Source organism: Carassius carassius, chromosome 45 (assembly GCF_963082965.1).
Source record: "Carassius carassius chromosome 45, fCarCar2.1, whole genome shotgun sequence".
Lineage (NCBI taxonomy): Eukaryota > Metazoa > Chordata > Actinopteri > Cypriniformes > Cyprinidae > Carassius > Carassius carassius.
In genome coordinates, this window is record NC_081799.1 from 26465894 (window position 1) to 26486372 (window position 20479).

A 20479-nucleotide genomic window follows, 5' to 3' on the forward strand; every position below is an offset into this window, starting at 1 on the left:
TTTGTCTGTTTCTCTCTTATTCCGAGGTCACCGTGGCCACCAGATCCAGTCTGTGTCCAGATCAGAGGGTCACTGCAGTCACCCGGATCCAGACCAGATGCTGGATCAGCACCTAGAAAGGACCTCTACATCCCTGAAAGACAGCGGAGACCAGGACAACTAGAGCCCCAGATACAGATCCCCTGTAAAGACCTTGTCTCAGAGAAGCACCAGGACAAGACCACAGGAAACAGATGATTCTTCTGCACAATCTGACTTTGCTGCAGCCTGGAATTGAACTACTGGTTTCGTCTGGTCAGAGGAGAACTGGCCCCCCAACTGAGCCTGGTTTCTCCCAAGGTTTTTTTCTCCATTCTGTCACCGATGGAGTTTCGGTTCCTTGCCGCTGTCGCCTCTAGCTTGCTTAGTTGGGGACACTTCATCTACAGCGATATCGTTGACTTGATTGCAAATAAATGCACGGACACTATTTAACTGAACAGAGATGACATCACTGAATTCAATGATGAACTGCCTTTAACTCTCATTTTTCATTATTGACACTGTTTTCCTAATGAATGTTGTTCAGTTGCTTTGACGCAATTTATTTTGTTTAAAGCGCTATATAAATAAAGGTGACGTTGACTTGACTTGACACACACACACACACACACACACTCACTCATCAGACACATATTCCACAGTATTTCAATTCATTTTATTTGATTTCATCTATCTGCAAAAGCAGCATTTCTTATTTTCATTTAGTTTAGCTTGAGGTACTAAAATAACTTAATAAATATACTACTGTAAATAATACTAATAAAACTTAATACAAATTAATAAAAAAAACTACAACCCGAATTCCGGAAAAGTTGGGACGTTTTTTAAATTTTAATAAAATGAAAACTAAAAGACTTTCAAATCACATGAGCCAATATTTTATTCACAATAGAACATAGATAACGTAGCAAATGTTTAAACTGAGAAAGTTTACAATTTTATGCACAAAATGAGCTCATTTCAATTTTGATTTCTGCTACAGGTCTCAAAATAGTTGGGACGGGGCATGTTTACCATGGTGTAGCATCTCCTTTTCTTTTCAAAACAGTTTGAAGACGTCTGGGCATTGAGGCTATGAGTTGCTGGAGTTTTGCTGTTGGAATTTGGTCCCATTCTTGCCTTATATAGATTTCCAGCTGCTGAAGAGTTCGTGGTCGTCTTTGACGTATTTTTCGTTTAATGATGCGCCAAATGTTCTCTATAGGTGAAAGATCTGGACTGCAGGCAGGCCAGGTTAGCACCCGGACTCTTCTACGACGAAGCCATGCTGTTGTTATAGCTGCAGTATGTGGTTTTGCATTGTCCTGCTGAAATAAACAAGGCCTTCCCTGAAATAGACGTTGTTTGGAGGGAAGCATATGTTGCTCTAAAACCTTTATATACCTTTCAGCATTCAGAGAGCCTTCCAAAACATGCAAGCTGCCCATACCGTATGCACTTATGCACCCCCATACCATCAGAGATGCTGGCTTTTGAACTGAACGCTGATAACATGCTGGAAGGTCTCCCTCCTCTTTAGCCCGGAGGACACGGCGTCCGTGATTTCCAACAAGAATGTCAAATTTGGACTCGTCTGACCATAAAACACTATTCCACTTTGAAATAGTCCATTTTAAATGAGCCTTGGCCCACAGGACACGACGGCGCTTCTGGACCATGTTCACATATGGCTTCCTTTTTGCATGATAGAGCTTTAGTTGGCATCTGCTGATGGCACGGCGGATTGTGTTTACCGACAGTGGTTTCTGAAAGTATTCCTGGGCCCATTTAGTAATGTCATTGACACAATCATGCCGATGAGTGATGCAGTGTCGTCTGAGAGCCCGAAGACCACGGGCATCCAATAAAGGTCTCCGGCCTTGTCCCTTACGCACAGAGATTTCTCCAGTTTCTCTGAATCTTTTGATGATGTTATGCACTGTAGATGATGAGATTTGCAAAGCCTTTGCAATTTGACGTTGAGGAACATTGTTTTTAAAGTTTTCCACAATTTTTTTACGCAGTCTTTCACAGATTGGAGAGCCTCTGCCCATCTTTACTTCTGAGAGACTCTGATTCTCTAAGACAAAGCTTTTATAGCTAATCATGTTACAGACCTGATATCAATTAACTTAATTAATCACTAGATGTTCTCCCAGCTGAATCTTTTCAAAACTGCTTGCTTTTTTAGCCATTTGTTGCCCCCGTGCCAACTTTTTTGAGACCTGTAGCAGGCATTAAATTTTAAATGAGCTAATTAAGTGGATAAAAGTGTAAAATTTCTCAATTTAAACATTTGCTATGTTATCTATGTTCTATTGTGAATAAAATATTGGCTCATGTGATTTGAAATTCCTTTAGTTTTCATTTTATTAAAATTTAAAAAACGTCCCAACTTTTCCGGAATTCGGGTTGTATATAAACATTTAAAAACTAAAATCAGAAACTAATAAAAAATTAGAAAAACACAACAAAATTACTATATTTAACGGAAATCTACATGAAAATATATAAAACCAAATTAAAAAAAATAATGAAATACAATAGCATTGATATATGATACTAAAGAATAAATATGATACTAAAATAACCTGCGTGTTACATAAACACTGTTCAAGTGGGGGGGGGGGGGGGGGGGTCAGTGAGATATACTTCTGAAAGAATTAGAAGTGAATACTTTTATTAATCAAGGATGCATTAAATTGATCGAAAGTGACATTAAAGACGTTTAAAATGTTACAAAACCATTTAAATTCAAATAAATGCTGTTCTTTTGAACTTTCTGTTCATCTGTGAATCCTGAAAAATAAATGTATCACAGTTTCCACAAAAATATTGAGTGCGTTCAGCATTGATAATAATCAGAAATGTTTCTCGAGCAGTAAATCATCATATTATTCTGATTTCTGAAGATCATGTGACACTGAAGACTGGAGGAATGATGCTGAAAATACAGCGGAGCATCACAGAAATAAATTACACTTTAACACAGATTCACAGAGAAAACAGCTGCTTTAAATTGCTAAAATATTTCATTATTTGTACTGTATTTTTGATCAAATAAATGCAGCATTGGTGAGCAGAAGAGGCTTCTGAATTGAAGTGTACTATTTTACATCTGTAATGATGTATTTGTGCGTTACGATAATGATTCAGTAAGAGTCTGACCTTTGCTCGTTAGTCCTCCAGAACGTTCCGGTTCGTCCTTCTTCTTCTGGTGTCCACCTGGTTTCGCGCTGTGATTGGCTGCTTGGATGTGGAATCTCTCAGCTCCAGGAACCTCTTTGTGCACGTGATACGACAGATTACGCAAAATACAGACGCAGTTCTCCACCGACTGCGGAAAAAACACACGAGAAACACTGAGACACTGAGAGGAAGCAAATATGATTCAAACACACTGCAGGAGAGACGCAAATAGAGCATCATATAACATAAAAACAAATGTATATAATTTATTTATAACAATAATAATAATAATTATTATTGTTATTTTTTTTAAAGTGTAGTTTATTATTATTAAATTATTATTATTAAAGTAAACTAAACTGGAATTAAAAAGTAAATAATTATAATAACAATTATTATTATATTACATTAACTTACATAATAGTAATGATAATACATATTTAGTTTTAGTTCAAATTAATAATAATAAAAATAATAATAATAATAATTATTATTATTATTTAGTTTTGTTTAAAGTTTAGTTCAGAAATTATTATTATTAAATTAAACTAAACTGGAATTAAAAAGTAAATCATAATAATAATACTAACAATTACTATATTTAAATGAACTTACATAATAATAATAATAATAATACATATTTAGTTTTAGTTAATAATAATGATTATTATTATTATTATTATTTAGATTTGTTTAAAGTTTAGTTTATAAATTATTATTATTAAATCAAACTGGATTTAAAAAGTAAATAATAATAATACCAACAATTACTATATTTAAATGAACTTACATAATAATAATAATAATAATAATAATAATAATAATTATTATTATTTAGTTTTGTTTAAAGTTTAGTTCAGAAATTATTATTATTAAATTAAACTAAACTGGAATTAAAAAGTAAATAATAATACTAACAATTACTATATTTAAATGAACTTACATAATAATAATAATAATATATATTTAGTTTTAGTTAATAATGATTATTATAATTACTATTATTATTTACATTTGTTTAAAGTTTAGTTTATAAATTATTATTATTATTATTCAATGAAACTAAACTGGAATTAAAATCTAAATAATAATAATAACAATTACTATATTTAAATGAACTTACATTATAATAATGATAACAAATATTTAGTTTTAGTTAATAATAATTATTATAATTACTATAATTACTATTATCAGTCTCTCCTCTTTTCCTTCTCTGCAAATGTCTTCAGGGCTAAAACATCCTACTACCACAACTAAATTAACAGCTGTTGTGACGCTCGGACACTCTTCAAGACTTTCTCTTCTCTTCTTAATCCGCCGCCACCACCTCCTCCATCGACTCTTACAGCGGACAACTTTGCAGTTTTCTTCACAAATAAGACAAGAACCATCAGTAACCAATCCTCCACACCGCAGACTGAGGACAACTTCACAATGACCGATGCACACTCTTTCTCCTCCTTCTCCCCACTCTCAGAGATGGACGTCTCCAAACTTCTCCGTCCAATCATCCTACTACTTGTCCACTTGATCCGATCCCCACTCACCTCCTTCAAGCGATCTCTTCTTCAGTCATACCTTCGCTTACTCACGTTATCAACTCCTCTCTTCACTCTGGAACATTTCCCTCAGCATTCAAGCAGGCTCGGGTAAGCCCACTGCTCAAGAAACCATCTCTAAATCCAGCACTTCTTGAAAACTACAGACCGGTATCCCTTCTTCCATTCATTGCAAAGACACTTGAGTGAGCTGTGTTCAACCAGTTTTCTATGTTCCTTGTACAGAACAACCTCCTGGACAGCAACCAATCTGGCTTCAAATGTGGCCACTCAACTGAGACTGCTCTGCTCTCGGTTACTGAAGCCCTGCGACTAGCAAGAGCAGCTTCAAAATCCTCAGTACTCATCTTACTGGACCTTTCTGCTGCTTTTGACACTGTTAATCACCAGATTCTCCTGTCCACCCTCAGAAAGATGGGCATCTCTGGAACAGCACTCCTGTGGGTTAAGTCCTACCTCTCTGACAGATCCTTCAGTGTGTCTTGGAGGGGTGATGTTTCAAAGTCACACCACCTTGCTACTGGGGTTCCTCAAGGCTCAGTACTTGGACCACTTCTCTTCTCAATCTACATGACATCATTAGGATCTGTCATTCAGAAGCATGGCTTTTCTTATCACTGCTATGCCGATGACACCCAACTCTACCTCTCATTCCAACCAGATGACCCGACGGTAGCTGCTCGCATTTCAGCCTGTCTGAGTGACCTCTCTAGCTGGATGAATGACCATCACCTTCAGCTTAACCTTACGAAGACAGAACTTCTGGTGGTTCCAGCTAACCCATTGCTTCATCACAACTTCTCTATACAGCTGGGCTCATCAACCATTACTCCTTCGAGGACAGTTAGAAACCTAGGAGTTGTGATGGATCATCAGTTAAGCTTCACAGACCACATTGCTACAACTACCCGGTCCTGCAGGTTTGCCTTATACAACATTAGGAAGATTAGACCCTTCCTGTCAGAGCAAGCAACCCAACTTCTTGTCCAAGCTCTTGTTCTCTCCAGACTGGACTATTGTAATGCTCTCCTGGCTCTTCCTGCATGTATTGTCAAGCCTCTGCAATTGATCCAGAATGCAGCAGCGAGGGTTGTCTTAAATGAGCCAAAAAAAGCTCACGTTACTCCTCTCCTCATCAGGTTACACTGGCTACCAGTAGTTGCTCGCATCAAATTCAAGGTACTGATGCTAGTCTACAAGACGACCACTGGCACGGCACCAAGATACCTAAACTCACTGGTTAAATCTTATGTGCCCTCCAGAGGTTTGCGCTCTGCAAGTGAACGACGCCTTGTGGTACCATCCCAAAGAAGTTCAAAATCACTCTCACGGACCTTTTCCTGGACTGTGCCCAGCTGGTGGAATGACCTCCCAATCTCAATTCGTACAGCTGAGTCTTTACTAATTTTCAAGAAACATCTAAAGACTCATCTTTTTCGCCTGCACTTAACCAACTAACACTAGCACTTTTCCTTTTCTTGTCTTTTCATTAAAAAAAAAAAAAAAAAAAAAAACCTGGCTATGCGTTCTGTACTAGACTGACTGAGACTTGTCATGGCACTTGTATACTGTTGTTGTTCACTTGTTGGTCTGACTGCTTCTGTTGTTCTCATTTGTAAGTCGCTTTGGATAAAAGCGTCTGCTAAATGATTAAATGTAAATGTATTATTATTTACATTTGTTTAAAGTTTAGTTTATAAATTATTATTCTTACTATTAAAGGAAACTCAACTGGAATTAAAAAGTAAATAGTGATAATAATTATAACGATAATAATAATAATAATATTAACCATTATTATTATATTAAATAAAATCACAGTATAATTTAAAATAATAATAATTTAGTTTTAGTTAATAATAATAATTATTATTACTATTATTATTATTATTATTATTATTTAATTTTAAGTTATTTTTTTTTCTTGTTTTTGATGTGAAATGTGAGGTGACCAGCTGATGTGCAGGTGTGCTGTGGCCTGGATTCCTCTTTAAATGCTTACTTTGTTATTTATGTCCCTGTTGGCGACAGCAGAATAGAGCGCGTGCAGCAGAGCGTCCACCAGACCGTCACAGTCACGCAGTCTCTGTCGAGCTTCAGCTCCGTCTGAACTCACGTTCCTGCAAACACACAAGCACAAAACAATCCAGCATCAGAGCAACTAAATACAACCTAATCCTCAGAACATTTTATTATTTACAATTATGTTTTAAGAGATCTAAGCATTAGTCATTTTTGGCTCGAGTATGTATGGAGCACCATTAGTGTCAAAAACGTTTTACTTTTTATGAAATTATGTATGGAGTTATATTAGTGTCAAAAACTCTGGTAACATATTTCACCTCTTCCCCACATCTCACAAACTTTTGGGACTGAATTTTGATGATGAACATAAATATGTATGTCTATTGATAACCCAGCGCAACGTGAAAAATGTATCACTTTTTTCATCTCAAAGTGAAAGTTTATGCAAGTAAAATGAATTTATTACTAATATTTATTTTGTTTTTTATGTTGAAAAACTTGCCTGGGGTAAATGAAATGCTACGTGCATTTTGTTTGCAAGCTGTTGATGGTTGAAAAAAAAATTGAGCGATTATGCAAGGGGCATAGGCGCCGATACCGTGGGTGCTCCGGGGCTCGAGCATCCACGGAAAATACCGAGCACCCACGGAAAATGAGCATCCACGTGTGCCAGTGCCAGACTGCCAGTAGGCTACATTTATTTAAAATTAAACATTGCAGTTGGCGCTATGAAGCGTCTGCCACACTGTGATTGGTTATGTTGTTGTCAGTGACAGTGACATAACCAGTCGCATGCATGTTCCATTATCCTATCCACCAATCACAGCGTTTCTGAAAACGTCCCATCCCCCACTATACAGTGCCGTGCGAGTATGTAATCATTTACTGCTTTCCGTAATCACTAATCATTAATCAGACTAAAATGGACAGATTTGTTATAAAAAACTGCACTGTAGATTTCGGTTTATTTTCTACATTTTGCTTTGGTTAGATTAGGTTTAGATTAAGGATTGTTTTCTTATATTTTGTTCTTTCCTTTGGCGCCGCTTTCGTTCTTTTCCCATTTTATTGTTTGTTTGTTTACTTTTTCACCTTGTACATAGCGCACATTATTATTGTTATTTTACTGGATCTAGTGGCTTTGGCTTTTTGTGAATAAACGTCCAGTATTTTTTCTCTTTCAAAGTTTTGTCTGTCATGTTCTTCCACCTCATTTCATACCCAGCAGTACGTTAATATGTAAATGTTACGGTACATTCCCTAGACTCCTTAAAGTTCGTAACAGGGTTTAAATGGGAACATTTTTCTGCTCAAGTATAGGCCTATATACGGTTTAAAAGAGGAAAAACTAATGGACACAAAAGTAGCCTACTTTTGGACAGAATACGAGTTCTTTGTTAAATACATAAAATAAAAAAATATTTTTTTAGCCTATATGAATAATGGATTCGAAACCTCAAAGAAAAGCCATGCCACTATCAAAAGAAACCTCGAAACATAAATGAGGTAGACATTCCCAGAAACTCATTATTTTAGTCGCAACAATTGGTTAATGGAAACGCTGTCCTTTCGCAATAGTTTTTAATCAATATTTACAAAACATTAATTTCCCAAGAAGCTGAACGCATTTGTGGTTACTTGTCAGTTAAACTTTTCATCTCCAATCCTGTTTGTATTTTTGAGAAGTGACGCTGTTGTGTTTGTTTGTATCGGCCGCTGTCCATTAGCCTAAGGTTCTGAAATGCAATATTTTTTGAATAGCCTAGTCTATTTTTTTTATCTTTTAAATGGCGTGCGCCCTTGAGCACCCACGGAGAAAAACATAAATCGGCGCCTATGGCAAGGGGTGAGATGTTCATTCATGTATATTCTGTGTTTAACTAGTAGTAAAGATGAAGGGATGATTGTGCTCCATGCTGAGAATTTTCGGTACAAATACATGTACCCTCAGACCCCTGGAGAAGAGCGAACCTCAGGCATCCCGAAGTGTTCTTGAAGAGCGTGTTCCACTCCGGGGCTCCGGGTCGAGACGGGTCGTTCGGGTCTCCTCTCAAACCCGAGTAAGGGAAAATGATCTCGTCGGTCAGCGTCTGCAGGCCGTGGTTGATGACCATCATCTTCAGAGGCTCATGGGACGAGAGATTCCACAGCGTTCCTGAGAAACACAGGAGGAGACATCAGGAGAGTCTGTTTACATTCGCAACAACTAAAATTATTTAAGTACATCAAGCAGAAGTGAAATGAAAATTAGAAATAAAAAAATATTGTCTTGTCAACTACTTGAACTAAAATTAACGTTTTTTTACGAGTTATATTTTATTTCAGTTAATATTTATTTTTTACATTTATTTCAAGTAGTGATGTTTAAAACGATGAATCGCGATTAATCGCATCCAAAATAATACTTTGTGCTTACGTAATATATGTTTGTGTGCTATGTATATTTATCATGTATATATAAATACACACATATACATGTGCATATTTCAGAAATATAGGTTATGCTTATATATTAAATATATATATTTATAATATAAGTGATATGAATATAAATACAGGCATGTAAATACAAGTATATATTTTCAAAATATATACCATATGTGTGTGTATTTATACATACATAATCAATATACAGAGAACACACATCTAATATGTTAACAAAAACGTCAATTTTGGACAGCATTAATTGCTATTAATAATTTGACAACACTAATTTTTAAAAAAGAAAAGGTTTTTATGGCTTTATTTACAGTTTTATTTAACTATAACAATCCTGCTTGGAATCAGAAATTGAATGTTTTGTAACAATTTAAATGTCTTTACTGTTACTTTTAATCAATTTAATGCGTCAATAATGAATTAAAGTAGTAAATTTGGTTACACTTTATTGTCCTTGTTACAATGTTATTATATATTTAAGTACTGAGTAATATTAACTAACTAAATGTACTTACTATATAGTTAGGAGTTGGGTTTAGGGTTACTTAGATGTAATTATTACTACCATCAAATGATTAATCGCGATTAATCGCATACAAAATAAAAGCCTTTTTTTGGATAATATATGTGTGTGTACTGTGTATATTTATTTTATATATATATATATATATATATATATATATATATATATATATAAATGCTCACACATACAGTATATATTTTTAAAATATTTACATGCATTTACATATCAATATTTATATTAATTTAAATTATAAATAAATATATTTAATATATAAACATAACCCATTTTTCAGAAATATATACTATATGTGTGTGTATTTATATATTCATAACACATATTCACAGCACACATACACATATCATGCAAACATAAACCTTTATTTTGGATGCGATTAATCACGATTAATCGCGATTAATCGTTTGACAGCACTAATAATTATGCATAGTTAATTGTTATTATAATAGCAAGTAAATGTGACATCTGTAACAAGGACACTATAAAACAAAGTGTTATCCGTGAGTTTTGTAACTTGAAAGCACGCACCTGTGACGAGTTCTCGGACTTCCACGTCGTCGGATCTCCTCAGGAGCCTCAGCAGCGCAGGAATGCCATCCGAGTTTTTGATGGCCACCTTGTTGAAGTTGTCTCGGCCGAAGGAGATGTTCCTCAGTGCGCCGCAGGCCTTACGATGGACCTCGGCTTTGGGATGATCCAGGAGCCCCACCAGGACGGGGATCCCTCGCAGCTGCCGGACGTCCTGCTTGACCGAGTCGTTCTCGTAGCACAGGTGCTGCAGATACGCAGCGGCGTTGGACTTCACCGGGTCCATGGGGTGGCTCAGCATGGAGATGACCTCTCGTAGGTTCGGGTCCCGCCAGCGCGGATCCTTGCGGATGGTGTCGAGGCTCACCATGCTGGCGCGTTTCTGCGGGACGAGCGTCTGTGCACGGTATAGGTCCTGGAAACAGAGCTGAATGATTCATTTAAAAAGGAATTGAAACCAAAAATCTGAACCTCTAGTGTTTCCCAGCAACTATGACAGGCTTTCAGGTGTAGGGTTGATCAATTCCAATTCTGGTTCTTATCGATTCCCAGTTTCAATTCCAATTAGTTTAGTTTATAAGAATGCAAAAACTCACTGCAAAAAAAATTTCTCTTACGTAGAATTTTTGTCTTGCTTTCTAGTATGAATATCTAAACATTCTTGAATCAAGATGCATCTACTTGACAAGTAAAATTATTTAAGATATAAAATCTTTTTTAAAAATTGTTAGTTTTTGCATAAAACAAGCATATATATCGGCCAATGGGACAATAAAATTAAAACTAACTTTTTTTTAGAGAACAAGGCTTAATATCTTAAATCATTTTACTTGTCAAGTAGATGCATCTCAATTCAAGAATGTTCAGATTTTTATATTAGAAAACAATACTAAAATAATAAATAATAATAAATAAATAAAATTATTAAAAATAAAATTATTAAAAATAAAATAAAATAAAATAAATAAAAAATCAAGGTTTTGATTTCCGGTCATCGCCCAGCTCTACCTGTAAATATGTGTGTGTGGTGAGGTCCAGCGTGGGCCTCATGTGATGGGCTGTGTCTGGCTCTGGTTTGGAAGCGCTGCGTGTGAAACCATCGCGGTGGAGCGGAAGAGTGAAGCAGTTCTCCGGAAAGAAGGTCCGGCCGGGAAAGAAGGGTAATCCATGCAGCAGTGTGACGGCCTGAGCGTTCAGTGTGCCGTACAGAGATGGCTGATCCGTGGGAATCTCATTGGGAGGGTCAGAGGTCATGCCGGGGTCAGGGTGAGGAGGTCGAATCGTGTGTGTATCGTCCTTCTCGCCGGAGGAGTCAGGAGGCAGTGCTTGATCCGGACACTGAACATCCGGATACGGTGTCTGGGATACTTCCAACCCTTCAGATGAAGCTTCCTACACAGAAAAACAAAAAATATATAAACTTGATTTGAGGAATCATTAATGTCTGGATTTGACACTTCCCTGCAAAAAAAATTATTTTTTTTTTCCAAATTGTTTTCCCCATTACTAATCAAGTGTTATTTTAGAATTGTCCAGATCATATTATTATTTTTTATTATATTTTAATCCAATTTTTTTTCTTTTTTTATATAATTTATCATTTTAAAAATATTTTTTATGTCTATATAGTTTTATTAATTTGTATTCAGTTTTAGTCAGTTTAGTTCATCTTAATGAACAAGCTAAATACAAATTTGAAAAAGTTTACGTTCTTTTATATTTTACTTGATCCGTGTTATTTTAGTATCATTGATATAATATAGTTTTGGTTAATATTTTGAAAGATTTGATATATTTTCTGCTTTCATGTTAATTTTATTTTAAGTTTTAGTAATTGTGTTGCGTGCTTTTGTCATATTTCTCAGTTTTAGTTTTGTCTATATATTATAGATTTTGATTTTATGCCAAAAATCATTAGGATATTAAGTAAAGATCATGTTCATGAAGATATTTAGTAAATCTCCTACCATAAATATATGAACACTTAATGTTTGATTAGTAATATGCATTGCTAAGAACTTCATTTGAACAACTTTAAAGATGATTTTCTCAATATTTTGATTTTTTTGCTCCCTCAGATTCCAGATTTTCAAACAGTTGTATCTCAGACAAATATTGATCTATCATAATAAACAATACATCAATGGAGAGATGATTTATTCAGCTTTCAGATGATGTCTAGATCTCAATTCAAGAAAATTGACCCTTGTGACTGGTTTTGTGCTGCAGGGTCACAAATATCTAAAATTTCTTGAATCAGGATTACTGTACAAGTAAAATATCTTGTTTTCTATATAAAAAAATATTGGTAGTTTTTCCTTTAAACAAGCAAAAATATCTGCCAATAGGGCAAGAAAAATATATTTTTTTAGCCTTCGAATTAAGATTATTTTTCTTTGCTTGTTTTAAGGAAAAACTAACAACATTTTGATCATTTCTTTTAGAAAACAAGACTTAATATCTCAAATCATTTTACTTGTACAGTAAATGAATCTCGATTCAAAAATGTTTCGATATTTACTCTAGAAAACAAGACTAAAATACTAAGTAGGTTTTGCACCACAATACTGACACAAGATTATTCTTATTCTTTAATATTGGCTTCCTCATTGAAATGCATGAAAATGCAAAGGTATATTTCGTTTTTTTAAGATGATGATGATATAAAGAAGGTGTTAGATCTGTATTATTCACCTTCAGGAGGCTGGGCACCACCTGTTCATCAGAGCTGAGCGTGTTGGGTTCGCTCTCAGGACTCTCAGTCTGCAGGACATCAGAGAAGAGAGCTCGTTAACATCAGAGCTCGTTAGCCTGCTGCTTTAGGCTCTGAAACAATAGCTACTTTAATATCATTAGGCATGAATTATAAAAGATTTGTTTATGAAAAGAACCTGTTAAAAAATAGTTTTTTGGCTGGCAAATTCTAGTCAAACAATGAATATTTAAATCCTTTTTCATTAATTTATTGCACTGCTTAATGAAACCCGGTTAATAAGCAAATTCTTGTTTAATATACTGTAAGCAGACGGATGCCAACTGTGAAAAAAAATCATGTTGGTCCTCCTCTTGTTTTTCAGTACAAATATCTAAACATTTTTAAATTAAAATCAAGTTATTTGAGAAGAAAAATGATTTTAGGTATTAAGTCTTGATTTCTGAAAAATGCACCATAACCGAGTTTATGCTTATTAAAACAACACCATCTGTCAATGGAGTCAGAAAATAATCACTTTGTCTTAGAACTGTTTTGGATTTTTGATGGTTATTTTTTCTTATTTTAGACATAAATAATTAATTTTTGAAGAATTTTCTGAAAATAAGACTTTTTATTTGATGTATCTAAATTTATGCCTCAAGTTAATCTCTCTTTTTGACTCGGGAAGAGACATAAAAAACTATTTTAAAAAGATTAGTTTTTAGTAAGAGAAGGGAACTTTGCAAAGGCTTTAAGACCCTCAAAATACACATAATTTATTTTTTCCAGATTTTTTTTACAATTATTTTTAAGAGATGTAATCATGTTTCATGTTCGGGTCATTTATGGAGTAGCATTAGTGCCAAAAATACATTTTGTAAAATTATCTACGAAGTTAAATTAGTGTCAAAAAACTTTTATAAAATATATTTAGCCTTTTTACCCATTACAGCATGAAAAATGTATCTTTTTTTCATCTGAAAATTAATGTTAATGGAAATAACATAAATGTTTTTTTTTCACAACTTTTCATAGTAATATTTATGTTGTTTTGTTAGAAATAAATATGCAGGTTTCATAAATTCTGATTGTTTTTGTGCAATCATGAGTTTAATTAAATTTAATTAATTCTAATTGGGTTAATACTGGTAATTCTCTGATTTTATAAGATTCGTGGCATGACATATTCAAATAAAATTTCTCAGGAATATTTAAAATTGTGCTGCATAGTGTGCTTGTGTGTGTGTGTGTGTGTGTGTTTGAGTGTTAAATGTGTATTTTGAAATTTCTAGGAATTTCTCAGTTTTTTAATAATCAAAAAGGGATAAATGCAATTCAAAGATGGTGATATCATAGAAACATTCAAATCAATTTTTCACATTTTCAGTTCTTCAGGTTATTTGTAATGGAAAAAGTCAGAAATACTTATGAGGAACATTGTGTTTCCTCGGTTGGCATCCCTCTGCATATATTAACAAGCTATTATTAAAAAGATTTAAAAAGTCATAGTTTGGCTTGAATCTGAGAAGAATGAAATCATTATTTTATCAGGTTCTCTATATAAAAGAATCATTTATAACTGATGATCGTAAATGCTCTTCTGCAGCGCTCCTACATGTGATTCTGTGTGATTTGAGCTTTGGGGGTTGGACGTGTCTGAGGATGGGGTTTCTGCCGTCTCCTCCGTCTGCTCTTTGGTGTGTTGAGCTGAAGGATCCTCCAGATCCGGCTTCTGTTGGACCAAAGGGAAGAACACGAACAGGAGACGTTAAGATGAGACCACGCAGGTCAAGAACAACTTCACTGCTTCACGTTTCTCAAACATAAAAGCGCACTATGAGATGACAGAAAGCCCTTTGGTGTAAAAACACGCTTATAAAATGCAAGCAGAACTTCCTTCAGAGCAGCGGTGAATTATACATGAGCGCAGCTTCATAAACACAACACACACTTCAAGAGACGACTTGCACACTTCAGGAAAAACATCTGCATCTGCTAACAAGAGCGAGAAATAACTATACGGATCGGTTGTGACCACACAAACATCTACAACACTACTGCCTTCATTCAATCTTATTCAAAATCATTTCTTACCATAAATGACACATGCTTTGATTTCACTGATCTAATGCAATGCAATGAACACATGCATGAACTGACTCTGTTGTCTTCTGTACAGGCGATTCATTTCATAATAGATGAATTTTTATGAAACATTGATATTGTAATTAAACTGGATTGAATAATCATTTAAGAGAATTGATCTGAATGATGACATTGTAATCTTCTGCTTATAGATAAATGAATTTCACACACTTATTGAACTGAACTGAATCAACACTAACTTGATTCAGTTGAATCAACTAAATAGTTTGCATCATCGATTCTGTTACTGACTTGTTTATTTTTGTAAACTACTAATATATGTAGCGCAGTTAAATTAAAAATAAAAAAGGTTTGGGATTGCACTGTATAATGCTATTTTATTTTCCTTGAAAAGGTCAGGAAAGTGATTCGCTTTACAGTAATTAATACGATCTGAATCAACACTGAACTGAAATAAGCTGAATAATGATATCGTCTTTTCAGCATTGCTTTACAGAAGAAGGTTGCATCTAACTATAAGCAGCTCTACAGAAGACAATAGAGTCATTTGACTTGAATTGCATTGTTGATTCTGTTATTAATTTATTAACAGCCTGTTTAAAAAAGTGCTGCATAAAAAGTGCATTACTTTAAATGCATTTGTTCTTTGGGTCCTATTCCTCAGCAGGAATCAATGAATCTAAAAAGATTCAGGATTGCATTACTTAATGATAATTTCTTCTTTGAAAAAACCAGCTAGTGTGTTTGTGCATATGTGCTTATGATAAATCACACTTAAATATGCAATATCAATATCCAGATAAGTTTTGGTTACTGTAACTCAATCTGAAATGAATATGCACTGCAGAAGCTGAATGTGATTGTGTTGCTTCATGCTGACATGTAGAGTCAGAATAATCACTGGATCTCCATCATGAAGCAATCTTTTTAAACGAAAGTGCATGATGAAATGCTTCAGCAGAGAGAGAGAGAGAGAGAGAGAGAGAGAGAGAGATCAGGATGTATAACAGTGATGCTTGCCTTGGAAAATGTCACTAGAAATTGGGGAAATGGATTTCGATGAAACTTAATTTATTATTGTAACCGTAGTGCAACTATGTGTAGAAAACCACAGTAAAGGGAATAATATTAGTAATAATAATAATCAATTTGGCTAAATAAAATGTGGATAGTAGCCTACAGTCTTGCCTTGCAGAGAACACAAGTGTTGATACTGTTGCTATTTGGCCCTTATGAAACAAACTATTTATTACTGTAACCATAGTTCAACTGTAGTACAGTATATGCAGTAAAACTACAGTAACCACAGATTTTCCATACGTAACATTATTTGAATTATAAAATTCGGAAATAATAATCATAAATTTGGCAAAAATAAATAAAGCACGCACTTTTTCACTTATGTAACACCATTGTTTTAACAAGGGACATATGAGCAAAAATACACGAGTAAGTAAGAAACAAACAAATCCAAATCTGACTCAAACACTGTAAATGACTATAAAATATGAAAAATATGCACGTAAGAAAAGTCGTTTCAGAGTTGGAGCATGAAAGAGTTAAAGACATGCACTGATGAATGAGTCGCAATAAGAGCATTAATTAAGGGTCGATTCATGTTTTTTAGTCACTATGCACCAGATGCTCTTACGCGGTTCGAAGCCCGTTTTAACCATCCATCCATCATCCAGCTCATTCACATCAGCTCAGTGTCAGAGAGTCGCTCAAGGGCAGCGGATCCGCTGTCACAAGCCCAAAGCAGGAGACATGAATCACGGAGCGCCGCATCCGAGTTTAAATCTCACTGTGAGACGCGCAAGAACACAGAACCCCAGCGGTGTGAGCGCTCGCGCACGCATGCCGCATCAAACCTCTTTATTTACATCATGCGATCGCGCCACATGTGTGAAGCTGCGAGCAAACAGATCCAGAGCAGGAGGCGATGCCCACCATACACCCAGCCCTGACATCCACTGCTGCTGCAGACGCGCTGCGGGAAAAGCGACGCACGCACTCACCTCGTTCACCTCCTCGGGCATCCTGGCGACGCAGAGCGGCGAGTGTGCGCGGTTTCTCCGGGTAAATACAGCTGTCTGTCTGCGGATCACACATGTGCACACATCCTCCCTCCTGCCTCACGCGTCCACATGCACTCGATCATGCTCTCACACACACACACACACACGCAGCGCAGCGGAGGAGATGCTGAATCAACAGCGCGATTCACACACACTCGAACAGGAGACCCACATCCAGTTAGTGTTTGCCATTCATTAATTGAGATCATTAGCGCTCATTAAACAGCGTCAGAGAGATGAGAGAGCGCGCGCGCGCGCACACACACACACACACACACACACACTCAGGGGCTTAGGATGATATGAACAACAGCACAGTTGATTATGTGTTTCGGAAAATGAATCTTGGTAGTTGGAAACAGAGGAATAGGAGGGGAAAATAAAAACGAAGGGGGTGAGGTCAAAGGTCATTTGAGCATGTTCTTCTGCATGGACTGACCACGAGGGAAGTTAGCCTACAGGCTCATCTACAAGCTTTCAATTACACATACAGTACTTCAGACGAGAGAACTTTCATAAATATCAAAACTAGAGTTCAAAACCTTTCAAATGATTTTACATTTAGACCAAGATATTATCATTAATAAATGTAATCGCAAACATCTCACAGGTTTCTGGAGAGTGGCAGCCCAAAAATAGTGGTTAAGACCCTTTTTATAAATCATAAATTTCAGATATTCATTCTTTGTAATGTTTAAAGTATTGATACTAAAAGTTTATTGATTGTATGTTTTGTTTGTGGAATTACATTGAATCCAATCCGGGTCAATTTGACCCGGACGATACAGGAAGTCATGAGGGTTAACTGTGAAGATTTGTGGATCTGTCACACACCTGTCACACACCCAGAGCAGTTTAGGATGAATAATAAACAGGGAACAACTCTTTCTGAATTGTGATTAATAATGAAGGTAAGACAACTTCCCCCCGATGATTTATTCGGCTCTTTCAGACCGAGAGGGTTGAAATCCAGCCGAATGTCACCGCGTTTCAACAATAAAAGCCTCACACCTGTACACATCTTCATCAGACAGAATGAGAATCCAATAATGGAGAAAAAACATCCAGAAAAAGTCATGAGGATCAACGAAGCGCTGCAAAAATATGACAGGAGAAGAATGTACAAAGTGAAGACTTTCTTAGAAGACTAAAAAATATTTCCAAAGATAATACATCTTTACTGTAAAATTAAACACTTACAACATTCAACATTTAGTAGTTTAAATTTAGTAAGTTCAGAAGTTCAGAAGATATTTAGTAAATTTCCTACCATAAATATATAAAAACTTAATGTTTGATTAGTAATATGCATTGCTAAGAACTTCATCTGAACAACTTTAAAGATGATTTTCTCAATATTTAGATGTTTTTGCTCCCTCAGATTCCAGATTTTCTAATAATAGTTATCTCAGACAAATATTGTCCTCCGAACAAACCAGACATCAATGGAGAGATGATTTATTCAGCTTCAGATAATGCATACATCTCAATTTCATAAAACTGACACTTAAGCCTGGTTTTGTGCTCCAGTGTCACATTTAGTTATTTAAATTATATTAAATTTACTAAGACAATACTTTAAATCCGAATTAGTAAAAAATTTATCGCACATTTAGCAAACTTTAATACAAACATATTTTTTAATTGTTTTTAGCAAACAATGTGTGACTTTAGAAACTAAATCATTAAATATGAAAATTAATATGTGTGCTGCGTATATTTATTATGTATATATAAATACACACACATGCATGTATATTTTATTTTTTTAATTTATTTTAGTTATCCTTTATTTTACCAGGTGAGGTCCCATTGAGATAGTCAAATCTCTTTTACAAGGGAGCCATGGAGCAAGTTACACAGAATCACAAAAACAGACACAGCAATCAAAACTGATTTACAGTACATGTAAAACAATTTAAAATAACATAAAAAGGCTTATTGGAAACATGTGCATTGTTCAAATTTCGATTGTTTAAGTGATTGTTTAAAATGTTTAACTGGGATAAGAACAGAAAGCTTCAAAACTTTTTGGAGTAAATTCCAACACCAAGGAGCAGCATAACTAAAAGCAGTCTTGCCAAATTCTGTTGTTACACGTGGGATATTTAGAGCCAGAATATTAGCGGAGCGAAGATTATAAAGGTGATGATTCCTGGTCAACAAACTAGAAAGATAGCTGGGTAAATTACCATTAATGGCTTTAAAAATAAAAATGTGCCAGTGGAACCATCTACGCAGGCCTAAAGAGCTAAAACCAGTTTCCTCATAAAGACAACAGTGATAAGTACGTGACTTGGCATTAGTAATGAAACGTAATGCACCATGGTAGACTGTGTCAAGTGTGTGCAGCGTGGTAGAGGCAGCATGCATATAAATAACATCCCCATAGTCCAAGACTGGTAGGAAAGTGGCACTGATCAATTTCTTCCTAGCTTGGATAGTAAAACAGGATTTATTCCTAAAGTAAAAACCGAGCTTCACTCTCAGTTTTCTCACTAATTTTTCAATATGAACCTTGAAGGTTAGCTTTTAATCAATCCACAGACCAAGATATTTATAAGATGAAACATTTTCCACGCACTTCCCATCTAGTGTGGAAATGGCTAGGGCGGTTGATGCGGGTACAGTGCGAGACTTTGAGAACTGCATCACTTTAGTTTTACCAGCGTTTAATACCAGTTTAAGTTCAATGAAGGTGGTCTGTAATAAATTAAAAGACTGTTGTAGTGATTGATAAGCTTGAGCTAAAATGGGGGCGGAACAATATAGTACTGTATCGTCTGCATAGAGATGTATTTTGCATTTATCTGCTACAGAGGCAATGGTGTTAATGTAAATGGTGAATAGGATCGGACCAAGGATAGACCCTTGAGGGACACCTCGACGGACCCCCAGTGGAGCAGAACTATAACCATCGACAACTACAGTCTGTGTTCTGTTCTCAAGATATTTTCTGAACCAGTCTATTGCCTTAGTGCCCAAGCCAATGCCCCGGAGCCTCTTAAAGAGGATTGTTCTAAATTCCCTATGTGTGTTTATAGTGGAAGGACTATTATTATGAATGTGTGCCGCTAGTTTATGTTTACTTTAGGTCAGCTCAAGTACAGGTCAATGATCGCATATACCTACGACCTGTGGCCAAACTTGTCAGACTTCCGGCACTTCCGGACGGAGGTGAAGCGGACTCCAACGACTAGGGAATTTATCATTAGACATATTAGCTATGCTAATCTGGGGGCGGCTGTTCTAAATTCCCTATGTGTGTTTATAGTGGAAGGACTATTATTATGAATGT

At 35.5% G+C, this 20479-nt stretch overlaps 1 protein-coding gene across 1 annotated transcript in view; it reads right to left on the reverse strand.

Moving 5' to 3' along the window:
- LOC132127478 (splicing regulator ARVCF-like) overlaps positions 1 to 17434 on the reverse strand; it is a 31833-nt gene extending 14399 nt beyond the window's left edge. Inside the window, exons 1-8 of the mRNA XM_059539377.1 lie at positions 17122 to 17434; positions 14613 to 14729; positions 12997 to 13065; positions 11311 to 11694; positions 10303 to 10717; positions 8769 to 8952; positions 6775 to 6892; positions 3185 to 3358 (exon numbers count right to left, since the gene is read on the reverse strand). Of these exons, the coding sequence (XP_059395360.1) occupies positions 3185 to 3358; positions 6775 to 6892; positions 8769 to 8952; positions 10303 to 10717; positions 11311 to 11694; positions 12997 to 13065; positions 14613 to 14729; positions 17122 to 17142 (1482 nt within the window). The 5' untranslated portion in view covers positions 17143 to 17434. The remainder of the gene's footprint in view (positions 1 to 3184; positions 3359 to 6774; positions 6893 to 8768; positions 8953 to 10302; positions 10718 to 11310; positions 11695 to 12996; positions 13066 to 14612; positions 14730 to 17121) is intronic.
- Between the last annotated feature and the right edge of the window lie 3045 nt (positions 17435 to 20479).